A 26233-nucleotide genomic window follows, 5' to 3' on the forward strand; every position below is an offset into this window, starting at 1 on the left:
TTGGAGGCTAGGGTTTTTTAAGGATAGTTTCATGGGCAAGAGGCTAGGGAATGGGGAATGCTGATTGGTTCCATTGGGGATGAAATCATAGGAGGCTGGAACTTGTCCTCTTGTGCTGAGTCAGTTGCTGGTTGGTGACCATAAGATCAGAAGACCCAGCTTGGCAGTCTGGGTGGTGCCAGCTGATCCATCAGAATGCAGGATCTGAAAAATACCTCAAATACCAATCTTAGGTTTTTCAATACTAATCTGTAGGTGCAACCGGGGAGGTTGGAATCTTGTGGCCTCTGGCTGCATGACTCCTGAGCCATAATTTCCAATCTGTGGCTAATGTGTTAGTTTTATAAAAGCAGTCTGGTCCCCAAGCAAGGAGGGAGTTTGTTTCAGGGAAGAGTCTAGGTAATCATCTTTGTTTCATAGTTAAACTATGAACTAAATTCTTCCCAAAGTTAGTTTGGCCTATGCCCAGGAATGAACAAAGGGCAGCTTAGAGGTTAGAAGCAAGATGGCGTCAGTGAGGTCAGCTTTTTTTTGCTGTCAGATTTTTCTCACTGTCATCATTTTTGCAAAGGTGGTTTCATTCATATTCCCCATTGTATCTAACTGCATGCTTTAACATCGTAATTTCCTAATGGGAAAGAATACACTCATGAGCAAGCTCAATGGGCTCTCTCTACGAGGTAATTTTAAACAGCATTTCTTTTCTGAAGTTTGATTATTGCAGTTAACTGTATGAAAATCTATACAGAACTCTTCAACTACAAAGGAAGACATCGATTTTTATTGTTTATTTCAGTTTTCCAGGGTAATACAGTGGCACAGAGAGCTGCAACATGTAACTGGATTTAGAGAAACTAATTCCTGTGAAAACCAATTAGGAAATACAGCACCTCTGCAAAATTCTCTGTCCATCCAGACCAATTCTCATTTGCCAACATTTGCAAATGATATTTTAGAGCACTGTGGTCTTTAAGCTCCTTGACGCAAGACAGGTTATTGCATGTCATGACAGAGAGAACGTAACAAGTCCAAAATTTAAGGAGGAGGTAGCTGTTTGTTTCACTTTTGATAGTAGACTCGAATCTGCCTTCAAAAAAACTAATGAGAATAGGAATAAATTGCAGACTTTTGGCTCTTTTCTGGCTGACAGGGTTTAAGTAACACCAACATGCCACACTCTGGAGCAGCAGGATCTTTATTTTTGGTGCCAACTCCTCATCTTGCAACAAGTGAGCCACTTCTTCCATGTACTCAGCTGCAAAGTTCCCAGCAGGTGGTCCTCCTGTAAAACAAGCATTTGCATTTCCAGAAGTATTTGGTGTATCTATTAGCTAGTAACACTTTGGAATGCTTATATGTTCATATTCTTGTTGCCCTGTAGAGGGTACTTTGGATACTTTGAATTTTCCTGTCGTTTTCCCCCACCTCCCATGCTGCTGCCATGAAGACCAGAAAGTGTGTGTTGATAAGCAAGCAGTGATATGAAAAACCTGGGAAGGTCTCTGCTTGCTGGTCTCCTCCCTGGTTCCTTTAAGCAAGCACCCAGGAGTGAGTATTTCTTTCTTTCCTTTTTTTTTTTGAGACGGAGTTTTGCTCTTTTTGCCCAGGCTGGAGTGCAATGGCACGATCTCAGCTCACTGCAACCTCTGCCTCCCGGATTCAAGCGATTCTCCTACATCAGCCTCTCAAGTAGCTGGTATTACAGGCATGCACCACCATGCCCAGCTAATTTTTTGTATTTTTAGTAGAGATGGGGTTTCACCATGTTGATCAGCTGGTCTTGAACTCCAGACCTCAGGTGATTCACCCACCTTGGCCTCACAAAGTGCTGGGATTACAGGCATGAGCCACCGTGCCTGGCCAAGAGTGAGTATTTCAAGGTGAATAAAACCTGGTTGTGTTCGCTTAGCAAATATCCCTCATCCAATGAAATGTTATCAGAATTTTAAGATTACAGCTAAGAAAAATTACTAAACTACAGTGTTATAAAATGAGTGTCGTGAAACACTCATTTTAGCACAGCCATTTAGATCAGTACCTGTGAAGGCCAGCAGTCCAATTTTCTGGGCAGCTTGAGCTCTCTTCTCAATGGGTAGAGATTCATTCATCAACACTTGGCCAAGTACAACAATTTTTTCCTCATGAAAATAAGTCTCAGCTGAAGGGATTTTTTTTTCCTTCTTCTTAACAAAAAAGCCCTTAACAGTGACACGCCAGAATTTCTGGAGACGCCGACACAGCCCCGCAAAATACCCATACATCTTAACCCAAATTTGCGTACAAGAAAATCGGCTGTTAGCCATTGTGTAAAAAGGCCAGTGGTCCTTCAGGTACACCACTGGCAGTCACAGGAGTTCACAGTCAAGAACTCTGGAATGCATCACTTAGCAACACTGTGGAATGGAATATACAAACCAGGGGAAAGCAATATATGCCTAAATTCTTCAGCTTGTCATTGAAGGCCTTCTACTATTTGGACTAAACAATTTTACTTTCATTTCTCTGGTGTACAAAACCTCAACTTAAACTTGTTTCCCGTAATGCGCATGAATCTCACTACTGTCTTTGAACCTTTGCTCAGGCAGGGTATATTTGGAACTTGCCCGTTCTAGTCTGATTATTTCCACATGTACTTTGCTTCTTTCCATTGATCTTTTGTAGTATTGTTACCTCTTTTGCTTGTTTGCTACCCAAAGAGAGTTCTCTACATCATAGATTTATCTTATTTTGCTGAGAAAATAGAAACAATGAAAAGAGAACTTGCATAACTCTTACCAGTGCATCCACCCACCTATCTGCGTCTACGGTACCCATAGACTCTGTCTTTCCTCCTGTTACTGTGGATACCCTCTCTGTTTGTGCAGTAGATGTCAATCAGCTCCTCTCACCTCACTCAAGGATGTTGCTCTACGGTTCTTCTCTTATCTTGGTAATTTTTCCATCTCAACTGGACCCTTTGCATTATCAACAAACACGCTATACTTTTTTTCTCATTAAAGAAAGAAAACTCTCTTGACTTCATATGCTTTCTTCCCACAGCGACTGCACATTCACTTCCCTGCTCCCCTTTACAGTACAGCTCTTTAAAGAGCTGCTATGCTTACCATCTCCAGTCTTTCTCATTCTTTCTTGGATGAATTCCAAACAAGATTTCAACCCCATGACTCCACTGACATTGCCTGTCAGGGTCATTGAATTGTCAGTCTTTGACATTTGACACTCCTTTCTCTCTGAAACACTTTTCACCCAGCTTCTAAGATACCACACTCCTAATTTTTCTCCTCCTGGCCACTCATCATTTTCCTTTACTGGTTCCTCTTCTTATGACCTCTAAATATTGGAGAGCCCAAGGCTCATCAGTCTTTGTATGTGTTCTTATTTTTTTTTCTTTTCTTTTTCTTTTTTTTTTTTTTTTGAGTCATGGTCTCTCTGTGTCCCCCAGGCTGGAGTGCAGTGGCATGATCTTGGCCCACTGTAGCCTCGACCTCCTGGACTCAGGTGATCCCCCCACCTCAGCCTTCTGAGTATCTGGGACCACAGGTGCACACTAGCATGCCCAGCTAAATTTTTTGTAGAGATGAGGTTTTGCCATGTTGCCCAGGCTGGTCTTGAACTCCTGGGCTCAAACAATCCACCCACCTAGGCTTCCTAAATGCTGGGATTACAGGCGTAAGCCACCATGCCCAGTCCTTTTTTCTTTATCTATACTTCCTAGATAAGATAAACCAGTTTATGGCTTTAACTATTACCCATATGCTGAAGACTCCCAGTTATATATATTATATATATATTATATTAATTATATGTATATATAATTTTTTTTTGAGACATGTCGCCCTGTTGCCCAGGCTGGAGTGCAGTGGCCCAATCATAGCTCATTGCAGCCTTGATCTCCTGGGCTCAAGTGATCCTCCTGCCTCAACTTCCTGAGTAGCAGGGACTGTAGGCCACCACACCTAGCAAATTTTTAATTTTTTTTTTTTTAAGAAATGGGGTTCTCACTATGTTGTCCAGGCTGTTTTGAACTCCTAGCTTCAAGCAATCCTCCCACCTTTGCCTCCCAAAGTGCTGTGATTATAGGCATGAGCCACTACGCCTGCTCCAATTTTATATCTTTAACTGGATTTCTCACCTGAACTCCAGACTCATATTAAGTCACAAGCTTGATATCCCCATTTGAATGTCCAAGACGCTTTTCAGTTTTAACATGTCCAAAACAGAGTTCCAGGTCTTCCTCCCTAGACCTGCTGCTTCTCAGTTTCTATATCTTGGAAGATGGTATTACATCCTTCTAGTTGTTCAGGTAAAAAATTCTAGATTCATCCTTGGCTTCTATCTATCTCACATCTCGTTTTCAACTTATCAATGAATGTATTGGCTCTACTTTAAAACATATCCCAAATTTGAGACATTCTACAGAATATACCTACATATGCTCTTCAAATATTTTAATGTGTGAAGGCTTAAAAAAATTGGGGTTACTCTGCTAGAATAAAAGAGCCTGAGAGACATGACAACTAAAATAAAAATGTAGGCTGGGTGCAGTGGCTCTCACCTGTAATCCCAGCACTTTGGGAGGCCAAAGCATGTGGATCATCTGAGGTCAGGAGTTCAAGACCAGCCTGGTCAATACAGTGAAACCCTTTTTCTACTAAAAATACAAAAATTAGCCAGGCGTGGTGGTGCACGCTTGTAATCCCAGCTACTCAGGAGGCTGAGACAGGAGAATCACTTGAACCTGGGAGGTAGAGGTTGCAGTGAGCTGAGATCATGCCATTGCACACCAACCTGGGTGACAAGAGTGAAGCTCCATCCCCAAAAAATAAAAAATAAAAAAATAAATGGCCAGGCGCGGTGGCTCACGGTTGTAATGCCAGCACTTTGGGAGGCCGAGGTGGGCGGATCACCTGAGGTCAGGAGTTCAAGACCAGCCTGACCAACATGGCGAAACCCCGTCTCTACTAAAAATACACAATTAGCCGGGCGTGGTGGCACATGCCTGTAATCCCAGCTACTCGGGAGGCTGAGGCAGGAGAATTGCTTGAACCCAGGAGGCAGAGGTTGCGGTGAGCCGAGATCGTGCCATTGCACTCCAGCCTGGGCAACAAGAGAGAAACTCCATCTTGAAAAATAAATAAATAAATAAAAATAAAAATGTAATCCCTGCTTGGATTCTGTACATAAACACGTGTGTATGTGTCTCTGTGTGTGTGTGTTTGTGTATGCTATAAAGGGTATTACTGGGACAATTGGGAAAAACAGAACTTCCTTGTCCAATAAGGTAGCCACACATGGCTATTGAAATGTGACTAGTCTCAGTTGAGATGTGCTGTGAGTGCAACATGCACCCTGGACTTTGAAGACTTAGTAGGAAAAACTGTAAAATATTTCAATAATTTTTATATTGATCATATTTTGAAATATTTTACATTAGGTTAAATAAAATATATTATTATAATTAATATCCCCTGTTCTTTTTTCTTTGTCTTAAGTGTGGGTACTAGAAAATCCAAAACACCAAGCATGGCCTCTTTTCAAGGCTTTTGTACTTACTGTTGTGCAGGGAAGAAAACATCATTTCTTTTTTTCCCCTTTTTACATTTTTAGTTGAGACACTGTCCTGAAAATAAAAGTCAGATTAACAAAAGAAAAATAAACAGAAGTTTATTAATGTGTGTTGTACCCAATGTGCAGGAGAGACTTCAGTTCCAAAGTATTTCTCTCTCTAGGCAGTGGCTTAGGGGCTTTGCTTAAATAGTATTTCAACTAAGAGCCATGAATCCTATCTAGTGACAAGACAAAGAAAAGACCATCTTCAGGCTTCCGAAAGGTGAGAAAATGCCTGAAGGTTAAGTTGATGGGAAGAGTAAAGTCTGTTCCTGGGTCCTCTGGCAGTGCTGTCTCTGAGCTCTGGTTATGAGCTGACCAAGGCAGAAAGGAGTGGCAGAATATGTCCCTGTTTTAACCTTTTCACTATAATCTCCAGCATTTTAGAGAGGAATATTTCAGTTGCCTCCAGTTGCCTCTGCCTGGAAGGTTCTTCCCAGAGATAATCCACGTGACTCATCCCAATAGCTCCTCGGGTCATTCCTCAAATGTAATTTTCTGTGAGGCCTTTGCACTCCTTTTTTTTTTTTTTTTTGACAGAGGGTCTTTCTGAGTCACCCAGGCTAGAGTGCAGTGGCACGATCATAGCTCACTGCAGCCTCAAACTCCTGGGCTCAAGCAATCCTCCTGCTTCAGCCTCCCAAGTAGTTGGGACCACTGGTGCACGCCACCACGTCCAGCTGGTTTTTAAAATTTTTGTAGAGATGGGAGTTTCAGTATGCCATGCAGGCTGGTCTTGATTTCCTGGCTTCAAGGGATCCTCAGCCTTGGCCTCCCAAAGTGCTGGAATGACAGGTGTGAGCCACTGTGCCCGGCCCCTGACCACTCTCTTTAAACTTGTGATCTTTGCTTTTTCCCTGTGTCTGTCTTCACCCCACCTTGTGCAATCATTTTTCCCCTTCTCTGCTTTGCTGTCTTCCCTTTGCCAGGATATAAGGCCTGGGAGGGCAGGGATTGTTGTGTCTTTTATTTTTCTCTACTACTCTATTTCCAGTGCCAAGAACAGTCCTTGGCATACACCTCATTCATAGTAAGTAAGCAACAAATACTTGTTGAATGCATGAGAAGTTAGAGTTCTAATTTTTAGCAAACAATTATTATTCCTTGAACAAGGTGTACTTAGGACTGTCTCAAAATCAAAAGATAATATTTGTTTACTAAGAGGTACTGTCTCCAGGAAAAGTCAGGGATAAAAGTATTTTATTTGAGTTTTTCTGATACAGCGAGAAGTACTGGCATTTTTCAGTGAACTAAGGTTTACAATTTTACTTTACAATTTTGTAAAGTAACTAAGGCAATTTAGTTAAACAGTATAGTAGCAAACCTTATAGAGGAAAATGTTTGTACCACTGACTCAGTAAAAGCAATCACTGGTATTTAACGAGTCACTTGGTAAATACTGTCAGAGTTGAAAGTCAAAGGCTTCTTTGTGATGATGCTGGTGGGGTCTGAGTGGGAACAGAACATACACAAATCAGTGAAGGCACTTGTTTTTTTTTTTTTTTTTCCCGAAACAGAATCTCACTCTGTTGCCCAGGCTGGAGTGCAGTGGCACGATCTTGGCGTGAGCCACCATGCCTATTTGCCCTCAAGGAGCTCACAGTCTCTGCTCCTAGATACCACAACAGTGAAACTTAGCTGTTTTCTCTCCAATTAGCTTTACAACAAACTGAGATTTATTATCTCTATTTAGAGATAAAGGAATTTCAAATTGAAAATAAAAGCACGAGCTGTGGTGGCTCACACCTGTAATCCCAGCACTTTGGGAGCTCGAGGCGGGCAGATCACCTGAGGTTGGGAGTTCGAGACCAGCTGATCAACATGGAGAAACCCCATCTCTACTAAAAATACAAAATTAGCAGGGTGTGGTGGTGCATGCCTGCAATCCCAGCTACTCGAGAGGCTGAGGTGGGAGAATCGCTTGAACTCGGGAGGCGGAGGTTGCGGTGAGCTGAGATCGCACCATTGCACTCCAGCCGGGGCAACAAGAGCAAAACTTCGTCTCAAAATAAATAAATAAAATAAAATAAAGGTGAAAATGAGGTGCAGTGTGTTCTGTAAATACCAACTCAGAAAGGGCATGTGAAAAAAAATAACATCAGACTGCACATGATGCTAGTAATTCAAAAATAATTTTTATTTTAACTTACATGACTGAAAGATCAATGAATACAAATGCCACAAAACTAAAAGCACCCCCTCAACCAAACAAAATACAGAAGTGAATACAAAAGATCTGGAATTAATTACTCATGCAATAGTCAAAATAAAAAATAAAAAAATGACAAACCAAACACAAAATCCTGTAACATCTGTGTTTGACTTTCTATAAAAAGAACCATTTCAACCATTTAACATAAGCTATAGGCTATACCTACTAACTACAGACTGTACAATGTACCTTTAAAGTGAAAGGATGTATGAATATATATAATATTTATAAATATACAGATATGTACATTATAAGTTCACAGTTGAAAGAACCATTTGCCAGAAGCCTGGCAAACAATTTGCACTTTGAAATGAAATGAGTCCTTTTTAAAAGTCTTGCTAAAATGTAAATATTTAAAATGACATCTAAATGATACAAACACATCCATAGTACAGTTGATATTCCACAGTTTAAATTACACTCACATATATTGTTTTGATACCTTGGCATACCCCACCTTGTACACTCTTTAGAGGAAGAAAAGATATTTTAATAAGAGCTACTGAATGGTCTTGTACTTTGCTTAATGAACTTGCATCTCTGATACTGAAGCAATAATGGGACCTGATGTTCGAACTATTTGGCCAGGGAATCCTACCAGTGAGTGATTTCCCTGGGGGCAGTAACCACCCCTCAGGATGTCCTTCTTTCTAATCCCACGGTCATTTTTACAGAAGGAGGGACCACTTTAAATGTTCCTCCACTCCTACTCCATTAGGATTTCTCTGACTTCTAGGTTCCTCCACCTCAAAGAGCATCACAGGTTTGTGAATCTACAGCTTTTGGTTTTGATTTGTCTTAGCAGCAAAATACCCCTATGGTAAGAATATCATAAAAAATAGCTCTCATTAATTAAAAAAAAAAGCATAAGCTTTGAGTTTTTTTTTTAAGTGTATAGGCATAATCTTAATGTAGTTCTTAGTCATTTACTTATCTTTTTTCCATAATGGAAACATGATTTTGGAATTTTCAGGATGGGGAAAAGAAACAAAATAAATTATGGGAGTTTTTGTTTGTTTGTTTGTTTGTTTGTTTTTTGAGACTGGCTCTCATTCCTCTGTCACATGGGCTGGAGTGCAGTAGTGCAATCTCAGCTTACTGCAACCTCTGCCTCAAGTGATCCTCCCACCTCAGACTCCAGAGTAGCTGGGAGCACATAAAATTAAAACATCTAAACTTTCATAATGGGTCATTTTGCCAGGTTCTGCAGGCAAACTTTTATTTGAAGATATTCTTTTTTGTGCTTTGTATTGAAAGTAAAGTTAGGTAGCTAAGGGGACTACTCAACCCTGAGAACACGACTGAGAAAAACTGCAAGGCATATGATGTTTGTCGAAGTATCACATGACTATTTCAAGCTTATAGAGAAACTTGCAAAAAAGTACAAAGATGGCTATTTTTAAATTTCATACATATTAAGATAAAATGGACTCTTTCACTGAGTATTATCAGACACAATCGACGATGTAATCTATTTGAATTATGCCATAGCCCTATTCTATATTGGCCAAAGGAAAAGTAGATAGGTACTGTGAAACGAGGCTCTGAATTCTTTCTATAACATGTTTTTTTAGTTGTTGTTGTTGTTTTGTTTTTTGAGACAGGGTTTTGCTCTGTCACCCAGTCTGGAGTGCAGTGGTGCAATTACGGCTCACTGCAGCCTGAATCTTCTGGGCTCAAGCAATCCTCCCACCTTAGCCTCCCAAGTAGCTGGGACTACAGGTGCATGCCACCATGCCCGACTAATTAAACTATTTTTTCTGTAGAGACAGGGCCTTGCTATGTTGCCCAGGTTGGTCTTGAACCTCCTGGGCTTAAGCAATTCTCCTGCGTTGGCCTCCCAAAGTACTGGGATTACAGGCATGAGCCACTGCACCAGGCCTACATTTTTATTTCAGTTGTCATGTCTCTCAGGCTCTAAACAATTTCCAGCCCAAACCACAGCACCATCTTGATGAAAAGGGCCAGATATTAAGACAGCTGTTAGGCAGTTAACCTGTAATTAAAAGGCTGTGGCAACTTCAGTTCCATGACGACCTCCGACTTTAACACAGTCTCGAGGAAATTTGTCCAATTGTTCATATGCCAGCCGCCCATCTTCTCCTAAATACAGAACATTAAACATGAATACCAATTCAAACTTAACGTTTTTATTCATTACTCAAAGTAACATAGTGCCAATTGCTTAGGGATGGGTTGCTATAATATGCTATGCTAACTTTTGGTAAGGAAAAGTTATCTTTTGTTATTCCTAATTATGTCATTGTTTTCCAGGTAATGCTTAGAACAGCCAAGAACTTTTGAGCTAATTAATGCCAGAGACCAAAAGAATGCCAGGGTATGAAACAGAGTAGAAGTCTTATGGCCATTTGATGTTGATGATTTCATATAATCGATTTATTTTAGAGCAATTGTATGGATTATATTTTAAGTACATTAGGGATTTCAATATGGCGAATGCCATATTTACATAACTTTTACCTGTATTCATTATATATCGATACATCTAAATGATATGTGGTAAAATCAATCTTAGGCTTTCAAACTTCAGCTAAAAATTACTTTTTACTATGTAAACATACAGAGATGCCTTCTACCAGCCACCAGCTAGTTCAGTTTTGTCTGTAACGCCACCTTGTACAGTTAGGATGCAATTGCAAATAATTTTAATGTTTTGTTCTATTTTTCTACTTTAAAAAATGATTTAGAAAATGAGAAAATAAAATGCAAAGACAAGTGATGAGAAGCAGGCTTTCATACATGTAATGCAAGTGAGACAAAGATGGAAATAGTTGTGCCTAATCAGAAGTTCAGCTGGGTGTGGTGGCTCACACCTGTAATCCCAGAACTTTGGGAAGCCAAGGTGAGTGGATCACTTGAGGTCACGAGTTTGAGACCAGCCTGATCAACACAGTGAAACCCCATCTCTACCAAAAAATACAAAAAAAAAGTTAGCTGGGTGTGGTGGAATCCGCCTGTAGTCCCAGCTACTTGGGAGGCTGAGGCAGGAGAATTGCTTGAACGAGGGGGCAGAGGTTGCAATGAGACGAGATTGCATCATTGCACTCCAGCCTGGGTAATAGAGCGAGATTCCATGTTTAAGGTAGGCTAGGCTAAGCTATGATGTTCTGTAGGTAAGATGTATTAAGTGCATTTTTGACTTAACAGTATTTTCAACTTACAATGGGTTTATTGGGATGTAACCCCATTGTAAGTCAAGGAGCGGCTGTCCTCAGAATTGAGTAAACTTAAAACTTCAGTTCCTCCATGGTGGTGAAGGTGAACAGCCCAACAGCCATTTAGGATGGCTGCTGTCATACTGGACAGTGCGCATATAGAACAATCCCATCACCATGGAGGGATCTGTTGGACAGCTCTAGGTTAAAATGTCGAAATCATTCCATACTAGTTGGTAAATAGTTGCAGCCCTGAGTCCTTTAAGTGCCCGCAATGACCTTCTGCCCTTTGTCATAGGGCATTTTATCAATTCCTATTGAAAATACTATCCTCACTATATTAATTCAGTCATTTGTGTAAGAGAAAAATGTGCCAGTATTTGTGTATTAGGGTCAAAGAAGATTCATAATATTGACTTCAGGGGGTTCTCAAACTTTATATTAGAATCACCTGGGAGGCTTCAAAAAATCCTTAAAAAATCCTGATGCCAAGGAACACTTAGACCAATGAAAGCAGAATCTTTGGGAGTAGATGTTTTAAGCTTCCCTGGCGAATGTGCAGCCAGTGTTGAGCACTGCACACTGGTGGTGTGAGAGGGCCCAGGGCTGATGTGAGCAGTGTGCATGAAGAGCTAAGGTGAAGCAGGTATGGTGATGGCTTCTGGAGATGCTGCTGTTTGCACAGCTCCAGTGAGGCCCGGGGCACATTCTGTAGGATCAGCTTCCTTAAGTTACACTGGAAATAGAAGCTTCGTTGGCTATGCTTTATAAGCGCCTGGCTTACCTTTATGGTTATTTTAGAATACGAAGGGATAAAGGAGTTTAAACTAATAATACCTTGGTACATTTTTAGAGAATTAAATAATTTCTATGCCTAATACAACCATAAGGAATAACTTTTATTCTTTAAACAAATATATACTGGCTAAGATTTCTGTGGAAGAAATCATATATTCAATAGCAGAATGAAGCCTTGTTAAACCCATAATTGTAAGAAAGAGGGCCTAACAATAAATGGGATTTTCACAGTGATTATAAATGCCATGAAATTCTTCTTCATGTTGTTAAGTTAGTATCACTAAACAAGGGTGGCTTTTTTCTAAGCTGCAGTATTGATTGGATTATGTCTGAGGATTTCTAGGAGCATAGTTTTTATACTTTAAGATTGTGTTGTTGAAGTAAAATTATTTATAATAATTATTTATACTTTTTTCTTTCTTTTTTTTTTTTTTGAGACAGAGTCTTGCTCTGTCACCCAGGCTGGAATACAGTGGCACGATCTCAGCTCACTGCAACCTCCGTTTCCTGGGTTCAAGTGATTCTCCTACCTCAGCCTCCCAAGTAGCTGGGACTACAGGTGCACCCCACCACACCTGGCTAATTTTTGTATTTTTGGTAGATACATGGTTTCATCATGTTGGCCAGGCTGGTCTCGAACTCTTGACCTCAAGTGATCCACTCACCTTGGCCTCCCAAAGTGCTGGGGTTACAGGGGTGAGCCACCAAGCCCAGCTATTTATACGTTTTAATACAGAGTTAAGAAAGGCTTTCCCCACCCTCCCAAGTCCCCAAAAAAGAATAAATGTATAATGCCTGCTAGGCATGAACCTTCATAAAATAAAGTGAAGAGGAAGGATTATCTGGATATTTCAGAATAAAATAAGTACTCCAATTCTTTTCTTAGGTATCAGGGCTCAGATGGGCAGAGGCCACAGGGCAGTCAGAGGTTAACCTGGGAGTCAGGGTGAGGCTGAGATACCTGGGGATTTACAGCATTCCCTGGGATGCATCTCTGGTACCTCACCCAATTTCTGTCCTCCAGGGAGTGTCAACCCCACCTGGCAACACAGCCTGGATTCCTATTGCCTTTGCTTTATGGTTTGACTTCTGTGTTCTTGATTCTAAATAGTACACAGACTGATCAATCCATATAGAAAGTCTCCAGACAATATAGTTCACTCTCAGCATCCAGACAGAACAAGGAGTTGGGGTGAGATGGACACTGATCAGTTCTTCGTACTCTGTGTGTGAGAAGACAGCCTACAGCGGGGAAACTGCTAAACAGGGTACATGAAACTTCTCCTTACTGGAGAAGGGAACATCTAAAAGGGAACATCCCTTAGAGAGTGCCAGAAGCAAACAATCATGTAAACAACAACAATAAAACTCACCCAGAGACAAGAGGGTTTCTGAGGCCACATTTCTGATTTCTTCAGTATCAGATTGACACAATGTCACCAGCATTTTAATGCTTTCAGTAGCCTATGGGGGAAAAATAGGTTAAATCGTGTTTTGATATTTAGGTCTAGAGTTCCACGAGACTTGGCATTTCACAACTGGTGGGAACTTTAGCCTCACTTTGTTGCCCAGGCTGGAGTGCAATGGAGCAATCATAGCTCACTGCAGCCTTGACCTCCTGGGCTCAAGCAATTCTCCTGCCTCAGCCTCCTGAGTAGCCAGGACTGATTTTTAATTTTTAACCTTTGGTACAGATGAGGTCTCACTGTGTTGCCCAGGCTAGTCGAATTCTTCTGCCTTGGCCTCCTAACGTGGTGGGATTACAGGTGTAAGCCACTGTGCCCGGCCAGCTGGTAGGAAGGCTAAAAACCACTTTACCTATGGGGTCAAACCTAGCTGAGTGTCTGAAACCCAATATTCCTGGGTGCCACTCCAGATGCACTATATCAGAATTTCCTGGGATGGGGCCCAGAGTTCTTACTTTCAGGAATTCTGATGATCAGCTAAATTCCTCATTCCACAGCACACTCCTGGTCTAGAGGAGTGAAGTGACGAGCTTGCTTTTCCAGAATAGAATCCATTTTCCCTGGTTCTTTCCACTGAATCTCACTGATTCCAAAATGGCTCTAATTTAAAAATTCTTACTATTTAGTTTATATGCTAAAATAGAGGAGGAGGTAAAGGCCATTAATGACAATTCTTCTATTTGTTTGTTCCACAAATATTTATTGAGCACTCCATGAACCAGACTATTCATAAGGCATGAGAGATTCCACAGTGAACCAGACATGGTTCTGGTCCTCAAGAATTTACAGTCTAGTGGATTCAGAGTATGAAAACCCATGCAGATCACTGTATCCTTATGTCTTTATTTACTTTGTCTGTATCACAGACATCCGTCACTGATATATCACTGGATATCAGGAAAGCACCCAAATAGCAATCACTGTGGGCTTTCTATTTGGGCACCTGAAGGTAATTTTTTTTTTTTTAACCAAGTAACAAGGCAAAATTTCCTACAGCTGTTTCTTTTTTTTTCTTTGAGACAGAGTCTCATTCAGTCACCCAGACTGGAGTACAGTGGCGTGATCTTGGCTCACTGCAACTTCTGTCTCCTGGGTTCAAGCGATTCCCCTGCCTCAGCCTCCTGAGTAGCTGGGATTACAGGTGTGAGCCACCACGCCTGGCTAATTTTTGTGTTTTCAGTAAGGATGAGGTTTCACCATATTGGCCAGGCTGGTCTCAAACTCCTGACCTCAGGTGATCCACCGGCCTCAGCCTCCCAAAGTGCTGGGATTACAGGCATGAGCCACCATGCCTGGCCCTAGAGCTGTTTTTGATCACAGGCCATTAACTTTTTCTTTTGAGGTATTAGTTCCTTTCTTTATCAGGCCTGCAGGTCCCTGCCTCTTTTCCAAGATTTTGGCAAGTTCTAAGGTGTGGCCTTCTCTCATTCTTTTTTTTTTTTGAGATGGAGTCTCTGTCGCCCAGGTTGGAGTGCAGTGGTGCAATCTTGGCTCGCTGAAACCTCTGTCTCCTGGATTCAAGCGATTCTCCTGCCTCAGCCTCCCAAGTAGCTGGGATTACAGGTGTGTGCCACCATGCCTGGCTAATTTTTTTTGTATTTTTAGTAGAGACGGGGTTTCATCATGTTGACCAGGCTGGTCTCGATCTCCTGACCTCAAGTGATCCGCCCGCCTCAGCCTTCCAAAATGCTGGGATTACAGGCATGAGCCACTGCACCTGGCCTTCTCTCATTCTTTTCTCAAGACTGATTTGTCTTATTTTTTTGTGATGAAAGTAGGTCAAACATTACATCTTGCCATTGAAAGGGAAACATTCATGTCAGGAGTTCCCATTCGTTTAGTACTTGTTTACATTCTAGCTCTCTCCCTGCTCACGACACCTCCTTATGAAAATCAAAACTGGTTCTCTGCTTAATAAAGAGAGCTTGCAGGGAAGGATCTGGGAATTCAGTGGCATACTGAATTTAGTACTTCTTTTCAAATCTTATTTGTCCTTGCTTTTTGCTGTTCACAATAAAAATGAGTGAAATCACCATACATCTCATCTCCCTTTTAAGATAAGATATACTTTCCTTTTTTCTCTCTCTCTTTTTTTTTTTTTTTTTTTGAGACAGAGTCTGGCTCTGCCACCCAGGCTGGAGTACAATGGCACAATCTTGGCTCACTGCACCTCCTGGGTTCAAGCAATTCTCCCTCCTCAGCCTCCTGAGTAGCTGGGATTACAGGCACCTGTCATCATGCCCAGCTAGTTTTTGTATTTCTGTAGAGATGAGGTTTCACCATGTTGGCCAGGTTGATCTCAAACTCCTGACCTCAGGTGATCCACCGGCCTCGGCCTCCCAAAATGCTGGGATTACAGGCATGAGCCACTGTGCCGGCTAATAAGATGTACTTTTCTAATACTGACCTAAAGGCAAACTGGTTCCCTTGGGCTAGTGCAAAACATGATTGCTTTCTGCCACTTATTGACTTTAACCAAACAAAGTCACATGTAATTACTGTTTAAGGGAGAAAAATACTAAAACTAACATACGGTGCAAAGAAGACAAGAAATACTGCTAAAAAAGTACTTTCAAACATGAAAGAAAAGCTGTTATATACACTCAGCTTAGCCTGGCTCCAAGCTGAGCTGCCAGGGGAGCTCCAAGGCTGGGCTTTACCTCAAGGATTTTCAGGGCCAGGCAAGCTGCTTTCTGGAGCTGGAGGTTTGTCTTTGTTAGTGCTTCACAGTAATAGAGCAAGGCCTGAAAGAGAAGGAGGGACTTCATGAAGGCATTTTGGTTTGTTCGTAGTTTAAGAGGTATACCTCATTCTTACTCTCTGAGATAAACTATAGCATATAACCTACACATTTTGCACTACCTTCAGAGCAAGAAAAAAAAAGCCATTGAAATTCATATTAATTAAAAGAGTCGTTTATTCAATAAATTGATCCCTTATGTTCTCCTAGATCTACTATGACTCTAGGAGAACATAAGGGATCAATTTATTGAGTAACATAATGACCATGGGCTTTTATTGGCCACCTAAAGGTAATTTTTTAAACCAAGTAATGAGGAAGGCAAAATTTCTCAGAGCTGTTTTTGATCCCAGATCATTAACTTTTTCTTTTAAGGTGTTAATCCCTTTCTTTATGTCCCATCCTAAAGGCCTGCAAGCTCCTGCCCCTTGTCTCATGTGTCATTCCAAGATTTGAAATATTCTCCTAGAGTCCATGACTCTAGGAGAATATAAGGGATCAATTTATTAAATAAAATTGGGAGATAGTTATGGTTCTGGCTTTTAAGGAGCCCTTAGATGTAGTAGAAATGCTAAGACTGTTTAGAAGGAACTGAAGAGAAGAAATGTATTAGGTCCCATAAGAAATCTACAAGGTAAGTCAGTCACTTGGAGAAGAGACATCTTACGGAGTGCCAGGGTAAGTTTCACAAAAATGTTTGAACTGGAATGGAAATGATGGCTTAGATTTCAGTGGGGAAGTTGATTGAAAAAAAGGTATTCAGTCAGAAATAAGGAAGACAGGAGGAGGCAGTACATTCCAGTGAGGAGGGTGGTAATGTCAGTTTGAGATTTGCTGAGTTTGATACATGGCAAATGAATGCTCTGTTTAAAAAATCTCTGCATAAAAGTACATTATCTTTTTTTTTTTTTGAGACAGAATCTCGCTCTGTGGCCCAGGCTGGAGTGCAGTGGTGTGATCTCGGCTCACTGTAACCTCCATCTTCCGGGTTCAAGAGATTCTCCTACCTCAGCCTCCCCAGTAGCAGGATTACAGGTGCCCACCACCACGCCCGGCTAATTTTTTTTTTTTTTTTTAGTGGAGACAGGATTTTACCATATTGGCCAGGCTGGTCTTGAATTCCTGAACTTGTGATCCGCCCACCTCGGCCTCCCAAAGTGTTGGGATTACAGGCGTGAGCTACTGCACCCGGCCAATTGTCTTATTTTTACCAAGCTAATTTCTTCCTAAATGGTTGATAAAATGTGTAGTACTTAACATTAATTCAAATGAATAAGAATCACTATATGTCATATTGGTTCATAGGAAACTTAATTACTCTTGAAGAGAATTGAGGGTGGAAAGAGAGGACTAACTTTTGATTTTGTTGGGCTATATTGTGCATTTCTTGCTATTTGTCTGAATTACTTTTATTTTCTATTTTTATTTATTTATTTATTTTTGGAGATGGAGTTTCACTCTTATTGCCCAGGCTGGAGTGCAATGGCACAAACTTGGCTCACTGCAACCTCCGCCTCCCGGGTTCAAGCGATTCTCCTGCCTCAGCCTCCCTAGTAGCTGGGATTACAGGCGGATGCTATGATGCCCAGCTAATTTTTGTATTTTTAGTAAAGACAGGGTTTCACCACGTTGGCCAGGCTGATCTCAAACTCCTGACCTCGTGATCCGTCCGCCTCGGCCTCCCAGAGTGCTGGGATTACAGGCGTGAGCCACTGCACACGGCCCCTGTTTTCTCAGTTTTATAGGACAATTCCATTTAAAAAAATGGAAAATATAATTTATATACCATAATATTTAGACTACAGCATGTATAATTCAGTGGTTTTTAGTATATTCACAAATCATCCCCATCATCTGATTTCAGAATATTTTCATTACCCCAAAAAGAAATCCTGTACCCATTAGTAGTCATTCCCAAGACCCTTTCTCTCCAGTCGCTGGCAACCACTAATCTACTCTCCATCACTATGGATTTGCCTACTTTGGACATTTCATATAAATGAATTCACACAATATGTAGCCTTCTATGTCTTGCTCTTTCATTTGGCATAATATCTTCAAGGCTCATCTAGGTTGAAGGATGTATTAGGATTGCATTTCTTTTTATGGCCAAAAAATATTCCATTATATGGCTAGACCACATTTTATTTATTCACCAGTTGATGAACCTTCAGATTGTTTCTACTTTTTGGTTATTATGAATAATGCTGCTATGAACATCTGTGTACAAGGTTTTTTTGTGTGGACATATGGTTTAACACTCTTTTTTTTTTTTTTGAGAGAGTCTCTCTTGGTAACCCAGGCTGGAGTACAGTGGCACCATCTCAGCTCACTGCAAACTCCGCCTCCCGGGTTCAAGCCATATGCCCACCTCAGCCTCCTGAGTAGCTGGGATTATAGGCGCCTGCCACCACACCTGGCTAATTTTTGTATTTTTAGTACGGATGGGGTTTCACTATGTTGGCCAGGCTGGTCTTGAACTCCTGACCTCAGATGATCTGCCCTCCTCAGCCTCCCAAAGTTCTGGGATTACAGGGGTGAGCCACCACGCCCAGTCAGTTTAACACTCTTTTTTTTTTTTGAGATGGAGTTTTGCTCTTGTTGCCCAGGCTGGAGTGCAATGGTGCAATCTCGGCTCACTGCAACCTCTGCCTCCCGGGTTCAAGCGATTCTCCTGCCTCAGCCTCCCGAGTAGCTGGGATTACAGGCATGCTCCACCATGCCTGGCTAATTTTTTGTATTTTTAGTAGAGATGGGGTTTCTCCATGTTGGTCAGGCTGGTCTCAAACTCCCGACCTCAGTTGATTCGCCCGCCTCGGCCTCCCAAGGTGCTGGGATTACAGGCGTGAGCCACAGTGCCCGGCTCTGTGGCTTAACACTCTTAAAGGTTTAACACTCTTAAAGGAAACAAAGATATGCAGTATAGGTTATTACAGCAAGAACAAAAGCAGTAACAGTAACTAGCTCTTTACTAGACCTAAATAGTTAGAGCCTGGGCTTTGGCTTTTGAAAACCTCTCTCTGGCTTGCCTTTTGGCCTCTACTCACTTGAGGGTGAGCAGCCAAAAGGGGAAGAAATAAGCCTCAATCCACAACTGGGCAGCTACACAGGGACTAGCCTCCAGTACAAAAGGAACAAGGTGACTGTCCCTGAAGTGCCACTTGCCATCAACCCCCTCCAAAGCTACCATTTCCAGAGGTGGATATACACCAAGGTCATCTTTAGCATTTCATCCCTATTGAAGCATTGTTATAATGCAAACATGCCCGAGAGGAAGGACAATTTAAGTTGTGATCACCCATTTAAGTCTTGGAATATGTGGTTTTGGTAAGGGGTAAACCTATGGTTTGATAGTTAACCTTCAAGGCCCTCGATATGAGTAAAAGAGGGAAATGGCAGGAGTTCAAGGCTGTAGTGAGCTATGATTGCACCACCTGGGTGGTGCATGTCCAGCTTGGGTAACAAAGTAGGGTCCCGCCATTAAAATCCAAAACAAACCTGAGAGACAGAGAAATGGGCAGGGGAAAATAGAGAGGAGTCTTGTGCTGAAGTTCATCTACTTTATAATTTTAACAAGGGCTGGCCCTGGAGGTCAGAAACCAATCGACGGTGTCTGTGCAAAATACTGAGTCATAATTCATTTAGTTTGATTATGTTGGTGGAAATATTTGTCTCCCTCATTTCAGGAACACAAATATTGTAACCACGTGTGTAAATAGATCTGAAAATATCAATTCACTTGTCCCATGAAGAGATGACTAGGTACTTGTTAGGTGCCAAGCTAACACGCTAGGTGATACGGCAAACCTGTCTATGTTAACTTCAGAGATGATAGCTGACCCTGTTAATTTTGGGGTTACTGAATAGGTTGCTCACTTTACGTATTTATTTATTTTTATTTATTTATTTATTTTTTGAGACGGAGTTCTTGCTCTTGTCACCCAGGCTGGAGTGCAATGGTGCAATCTCAGGTCACTGCAACCTTCGCCTCCTGAGTTCAAGCAATTCTCCTGCCTCAGCCTCCCGAGTAGCTGGGACTACAGGTGCCCACCACCATGCCCAGCTAATTTTTTGTATTTTTAGTAGAGATGGAGTTTCACTATATTGGCCAGGCTGGTCTCGAAGTCCTGGCCTCAGGTGATCCACCCACCTCGGCTTCCCAAAGTGTCGGGATTACAGGCGTGAGCCACTGTGCCCGGCCTATTTATTTATTGTTAAATGCCTGTTGAGTCATAAGGTTGCTCACTTTAGTTTGAGTGGTTGCCTAAGAATTGGTGGCTGCTCAGATTCATAACAATTCCAGGAAGCAAACAGAGGGCACATTATAAAGCCAGAAGCCCCTGTCACCATGCAGAGGCCACCAGCATCTCCTCTGACCAGTCCTGGATAATTAAAGAAGCAACCACATCTGAATGCAACAGTATAGTTGGAGGACAGTGGATATTTCCTACTTGTCTAGGTGTGGGGAAAAGCATAAAATAATGAACCAACACACACAACTTTTATTTTGTTTCAATAGCTATGATCCTTGAAGCAAGGTTCCAGGTTTACAGTGACACCAGCTCTCACAGAGGCATTTTTGTGTTGCTTTAGTGCTTTGCATCTAGTTTTAATAACTTAATGTAATAACTTTTGCTATTCCATATAAGAAAATATGGGAAAGGGTTCAGGCTTTGGGAGTCAAACATTTCTAGGTAGTAATCCAAATTCTGTTACTTAACTAGTCTTAGTCAAGTTTAACTCCTTGGAGGCTCAGTTTCCTAATCCATAAAGTGGGATCATAGCATCCACCTTGTTAGAGATAAGACAGCTAAGTGATGCTGCACGGTGCCTGGTGTTTAGGAAGTACACAGTACTTGACAGGTATTATTTCTTGTTTTTCTGACTACTGGAAACTCTTCAAGGGTAAGGACTACTTTTCCTTTATTTCTACAGTGTCCACAAAACCCTCCATATAATACCAGGGACACAGTAGTCATATAATGAAGGTTTAGTCATGAAATATGAATTTGAGGGAATAAACATGAGAGCTGAATTGGAATAACAAGAGAACATTTCACCTGTGGCTAATGCCCTAAAAGTAAAAGATGCATATAGAATAGCCAAAGGAAGGCTATGTCTTACCTGTTGTTATTTCTTTTTTATTTTTTTATTTTCTGAGATGGAGTCTCGCTCTGTCACCCAGCTGGAGTCCAGTGGCGCAATCTCGGCTCACTGCAGCCTCCACCTCCTGGGTTCAAGTGATTCTCCTGCCTCAGCCTCCTGAGTAGCTAGGATTACAAGCATGTGCCACTAGGCCTGGCTAATTTTTGTATTTTTAGTAGAGACAGGGTTTCCCCATGTTGGCCAAGCTGGTCTCAAACTCCTGACCTCAGGTGATCCACCCACCTCGGCCTCCCAAAGTGTTGGGATTACAGGTGTGAGCCACCGCGCCTGGGCCCCTGTTGCTATTTCTAAGGGCACATTTCGAACACTGGCCCCTCAGTGTGACTAAAGAGTATCACAGACCTGCTCCCCATAAACTGCACACTCAGATGCGTATATATCCTGCTACCAGCATGTTCACGATTCTTTAATTTTCCTTCTCTCTTTTTGGTAGGAGGTGAGAGTGGTCAGCCCACAGAACAGCTTTTTGAGCTAATTCCACTGAAAGATCATAACTGTGTAGCAAAGAACTACATAGAGTTCACCCTTTTGGACCAAAATGGCGTTAGAGTGGATTATTTTCTTGTGAGTACACAAACGTTCCATTACATATTAGCTTAGGCAGTGCCTTAGACAAGTTAAACAAACGGAGTTCAACATGGGACCTTTTCAAGGACAAGGAGAGGCCATGTTTAACTTTCTTGAGCTGATCTGGATTTTGAGGAGAGTTAGTTTTTAGAATGACAGTATAAGTTGTAAAGGGCTCCCAGGGGACCAATTCCACTTGTATGAGCCAATGTACTTAAACTACAGATTCCTGTTCCATCTGGATGGCTATTGAATTAAAGCTGACGGGGAGATAAATTACCTCTTCCCTGGAAATAAGAGTGATGGCTTTTAAAATTAAAAATATTCCAGCTCTTTCAGCCAATAGTTAGATTACTTGACCCCAAACTGCTCATAAGACATGCCTGTGTGCACACACATATACACACACATATGTTCACCATAATATTTTTAGAGTTGGACACTACACAAATGCCCACCAATACACAGTAAGAAAATAAATTCTAGGATATTCATACACGGACATGCCATTCATCCATAAATATAATGAAGTAGATCAATATGTTCTATCAAGGAAAGAAAATAACCGTGATATATTACATTTAAAAATCCATTATGAAACAGGATAGTGTGATCTCATTTTAAAAATTATGTATGTTAGCATATATATAGATACAATCTGAAAGAAGAGGCAGTATGTTATTAATAGTTTTCTCTGGGGGCTGGACTTAAGGGGTACTTATCTATATTTCTTTAGTTTTGATTGCTTTATGGAGCACACATTATTAATAAGCAGAAAAAATTATTTTTATAAAAGAATAAATGCTAAAATATTAGTAGTAAATGATAGGAAATTAAACCAGCTTCTGGCTTGATGGCCATGGTTTAGTGTCTTACCTTTTCCCTGAAATGCTGATTTTTGGAGGCTGCTGCCAAGTAAAGCGTCACAGCCTCACTAACTTCGTTGTCCTCTCTGGTTAATAGCAGAGCCAGAGTCCTGAGTACTTCCTGCTGGGCCAGGAGGTTGCTGGGAGCAAGGTCACTCATGGTTTGTAGCAGTTTTTCATCTCTTAGTGATTGCAGAGTCTGAACCATGGAAACTGGAGGGTAAGAAGGAAGGAGATTTCATGTTCTGACATGCTAAAGTAATCAGCTCATTACAAATATAAATAGAACTCAAGTACATAAGAAAGTATAGTATAGTAACTCCAATACATATGAAAAATTAGCATCTGATAAAGGTAGTATTTCAGATTGGTGAGAAAAGGACAGACTATGCAAATAACTACATTACAGTGATGGGCAAAACACATGGGAAAAAGTAAAGGTGGGTTTCTATCTCATAATGGCTACAAAAATAACTTACAGATGAATTAGCCCAATGTAAAAATATACAGAAGAAAATACAAGTAGACATTTTTTACAATCTTCCTAATATATGTATGGCAGACTCAGTTGCTCCTCTTTTAGTCAAACCTGTCTGGCAAAACCCCAATCCTGGGTGAACCCAGTGCAAAAACCAAGTCTGCACTGAGGCAACTGGGCCCCGATGGAGCAACCTATCTATCTATTTATTTATTTATTTAATTTTTCTCTCTTTTTTTTTTTTTTTTGAGACAGAGTCTCTTTCTTGTTGTCCAGGCTGGAGTGCAAATGGTGTGATCTCGGTTCACTGCAACCTCCGCCTCCTAGGTTCAAGTGATTCTCCTGCCTCGGCCTCCCAAGTAGCTGGGATTATAGGCGCATGCCACCACGCCCGGCTAATTGTTGTATTTTTAGTAGAGATGGGGTTTCACCATGTTGGCCAGGCTGGTCTCAAACTCCCGACCTCAAGTGATCCACCCGCCTTGGACTCCCAAAGTGCTAGGATTACAGGTGTAAGCCACCTTGCCTGGCCAGAGCAACCCATTTTGTTGGTTGGAATAGGAAGACAATATATTAAAAAATAAGGTTTTGAGTCCCATTTGGACAAATTAACCATGTTCCATGAATAAAGAGTATACTCTACTCCCTAACCAGAAATCCAGCATGATCAACCATTAGTCACAAAAACACTGGGATGAGAATACGTCTGGTCAGTACAGATGGAAAAATAAAAGCCAAAATTCATGCTCCATGAATAAAGCAACATTCTCTACACAGTAGACAAATTTGTGATTTATTTAGATTTTTTTTTGCTTAATTTCCTATTTTCCTTGCTGTGAATGCTGTATCAATTTCACTGCTTTGTAAATAAACACCCTAGTAAAAAGCCTGAAAGGAAGCATTATGGATTATAACATCTAAATTAACAAATCACAGAAAATAGCCTAAATGCCCAACAATATAATCAAATACATTGAAATGCAGAACTATTAATCTCATAACTAATATAATCTAATACAAATGCTTTCAAAGAATAAGACAGAACATAATATCAAATAAAAAACAGGATCAACACTCTATAAGGCATAATTACAATTTGGAATGTAAAACCCACGTATATTCAACTGAAAAATGCATTCAATTTAAAAAGTAGGAGGAGAGATTGGAATTTCTTTCTTTATACTTCTCTGTTTACATTTTTTTTTTAAATAATGAAGGCTTTTCCCTTTTATAATGAAAGAAAAAAGACACTTAAAATGTTAAAGGTTTTTTTCATTGTCATTCCCCATTGCTGTTAGTAAATGAGTAGGCCTTCTTGGGGACCGTGTAATAAGAGCCTAGAGATGTAAATTGCCACTGATGCAAACTGAGTAATATAAACATTTTCTCAGAAAATGGATTTAGATTGGGACAAATTTAGTATCAATAAATGAAGACTATAATATTATAAAATAAGACTTTGTGGTCCTAAAACAAGGTGTTTCTGCCCGTGCTTTCTCTTCCTGGTCCTCTGTGCTGGCGTCTGCCTTGTAAGGGGTTATGCACAGACTCTCTCCCATGCTCCGTGCTGGTACAGTGCTGGGCATCACTATGATGCCACCCAATGTGCTGACTGTGTTGTTGCAGGATTTGATGTTCTGGAGAGAGAAGGGGTAAGCCTGGGCTTGCGCCAGACATGTTGCTGCTGCCTGGTGCTGTGCCAGACTCACTTAGCTCCAAAGAACACACCTCATTCCTCCTGTCCCTTTTAACCTGCATTGGTCAAGGCTCTGTGGATTTATAAAGCACAAACCTGGGAACCAGAAACCAGCCCCTCACTACCTGGCTCCACTCCCAAAGTGGAGTTTTCACTTGATTTAGATTGCTATTTTATTTCCAGTCTCTGAAGGGCCATGTGGAATGGCAAGAACCAGCTTCATTGCTGCATGCCTGCACTGGCAGCTGTTCTTGTTCCCTGGACATGTAGCCCTGGAGTTAGTTTTCCACCTTTTCCTCCTTTCCCTTCCCACCATGTTACCTACCTGCCTTCTTTGAAACCCCATTTCTTCCTATTATTAGTGAAAGCTTCACCAAAAAGGGCAATATAAAATAGTATTGCCTGTAGGATTGATCCGACTAATGGCAAATACATTACTGAAGGAAATAAATTACAGTGAAAGCTTAAATCATTTACCAGCTTCCTGTAAATGGTACCTCTCTGCCAGATGATTGAGTTGCTCCTAGTGAATCCCTGGTTCATTAACAAGGGGCTCACTAATGTTAAAAGTCCAAAAGTCACTTAAAAGGCAAATTGCACCTCTACTGTGGACTTGAAAAATAAAAGGCCATCATTGCCAAAAGCCATGATTTAAAAGAGCAGAGATAACGCCAAATTGGGCCACCACTACAATGTGACAAAAGAACATGTCCCACCTTGCCTGGCCAGCTGGCTCAGGTAACTCTCCAGGTCACTGACGCCGTGGCTGGTGAAGTAACTGTAATACTGGAAAACAGTGACGACTTCCGAGGACAGGCTGGAGGAAAGCAGAGGCTCAGCCCGGTCCAGAACTTGGGACACCAGGGTTCGAAACACTATTTGGAAGGGAAAGACACAAAGCAGCTTTAGATAGATGACCATTCATTCATTCATTCATTCAATAATTTTTATTTTTATTTTTATTTTAGAGACAGGGTCTCACTTTGTTGCCCAGGTTGGTCTCAAACTCCTGGGCTCAAGCAGTCCTCCTGCCTCAGTTTCCCAAGTAGATGGAATTGCAGGCATGAACCATCACACCCGGCTCAATAAGTTGTTTATCTTTTATTGTGGTTGAAGATAGAGTGAAGTAGTAAAGTAAGCAGCTGGATGGTTTTGCACATGTGCACACCTGTGTAACTGCCATTTAGATCAAGATATGGAAGACGGCCCACATTCCATAAGGTTTTCTTGTGCCCCTTCCCAGTCTATAGCTACCCTTCCCTTCCCTTATATATAAAATATATAATGAATAAATATTATATATGTGTGTGTAGGAGAGAGATAAAAAGGAGGAGGAAGAGACAAGTGAGAGAGGAAAAGAGAAGGAAGGAAGGAAAGAAGGAAGGAAGAATGAAGGGAAGAGAAAGAAAGGGAAGGGCACAAATAGGCAACTAACAATCTGACTTCTATCAACATAAATTA

General features: G+C 41.2%; 2 protein-coding genes across 8 annotated transcripts in view; both read right to left on the bottom strand.

The window, feature by feature from the left end:
* Window positions 1–760: 760 nt before the first annotated feature.
* ARMH2 (armadillo like helical domain containing 2) lies at window positions 761–2412 on the bottom strand. Its single transcript, XM_008976799.3, has 2 exons — window positions 2039–2412; window positions 761–1282 (listed from the first exon to the last, which is right to left on the bottom strand). Exons 1-2 carry the CDS (start codon window positions 2301–2303, stop codon window positions 855–857), a joined length of 693 nt encoding a protein of 230 aa, XP_008975047.1. The 5' UTR covers window positions 2304–2412; the 3' UTR covers window positions 761–854.
* A 5311-nt stretch (window positions 2413–7723) lies between these two features.
* Window positions 7724–26233, bottom strand: part of RIPOR2 (RHO family interacting cell polarization regulator 2) — a 125835-nt gene continuing 107325 nt past the window's right edge. For all 7 annotated transcript variants that reach the window (XM_034961558.4, XM_003823206.7, XM_055113229.2 and 4 more), the window contains 5 exons: window positions 25489–25647; window positions 22609–22811; window positions 15920–16003; window positions 13167–13257; window positions 7724–9922 (listed from right to left, as the gene is read on the bottom strand). In XM_034961558.4, the coding sequence (XP_034817449.3) occupies window positions 9822–9922; window positions 13167–13257; window positions 15920–16003; window positions 22609–22811; window positions 25489–25647 (638 nt within the window). In that variant the 3' untranslated portion in view covers window positions 7724–9821. The remainder of the gene's footprint in view (window positions 9923–13166; window positions 13258–15919; window positions 16004–22608; window positions 22812–25488; window positions 25648–26233) is intronic.

Source organism: Pan paniscus, chromosome 5 (genome assembly GCF_029289425.2).
Source record: "Pan paniscus chromosome 5, NHGRI_mPanPan1-v2.0_pri, whole genome shotgun sequence".
NCBI lineage: Eukaryota > Metazoa > Chordata > Mammalia > Primates > Hominidae > Pan > Pan paniscus.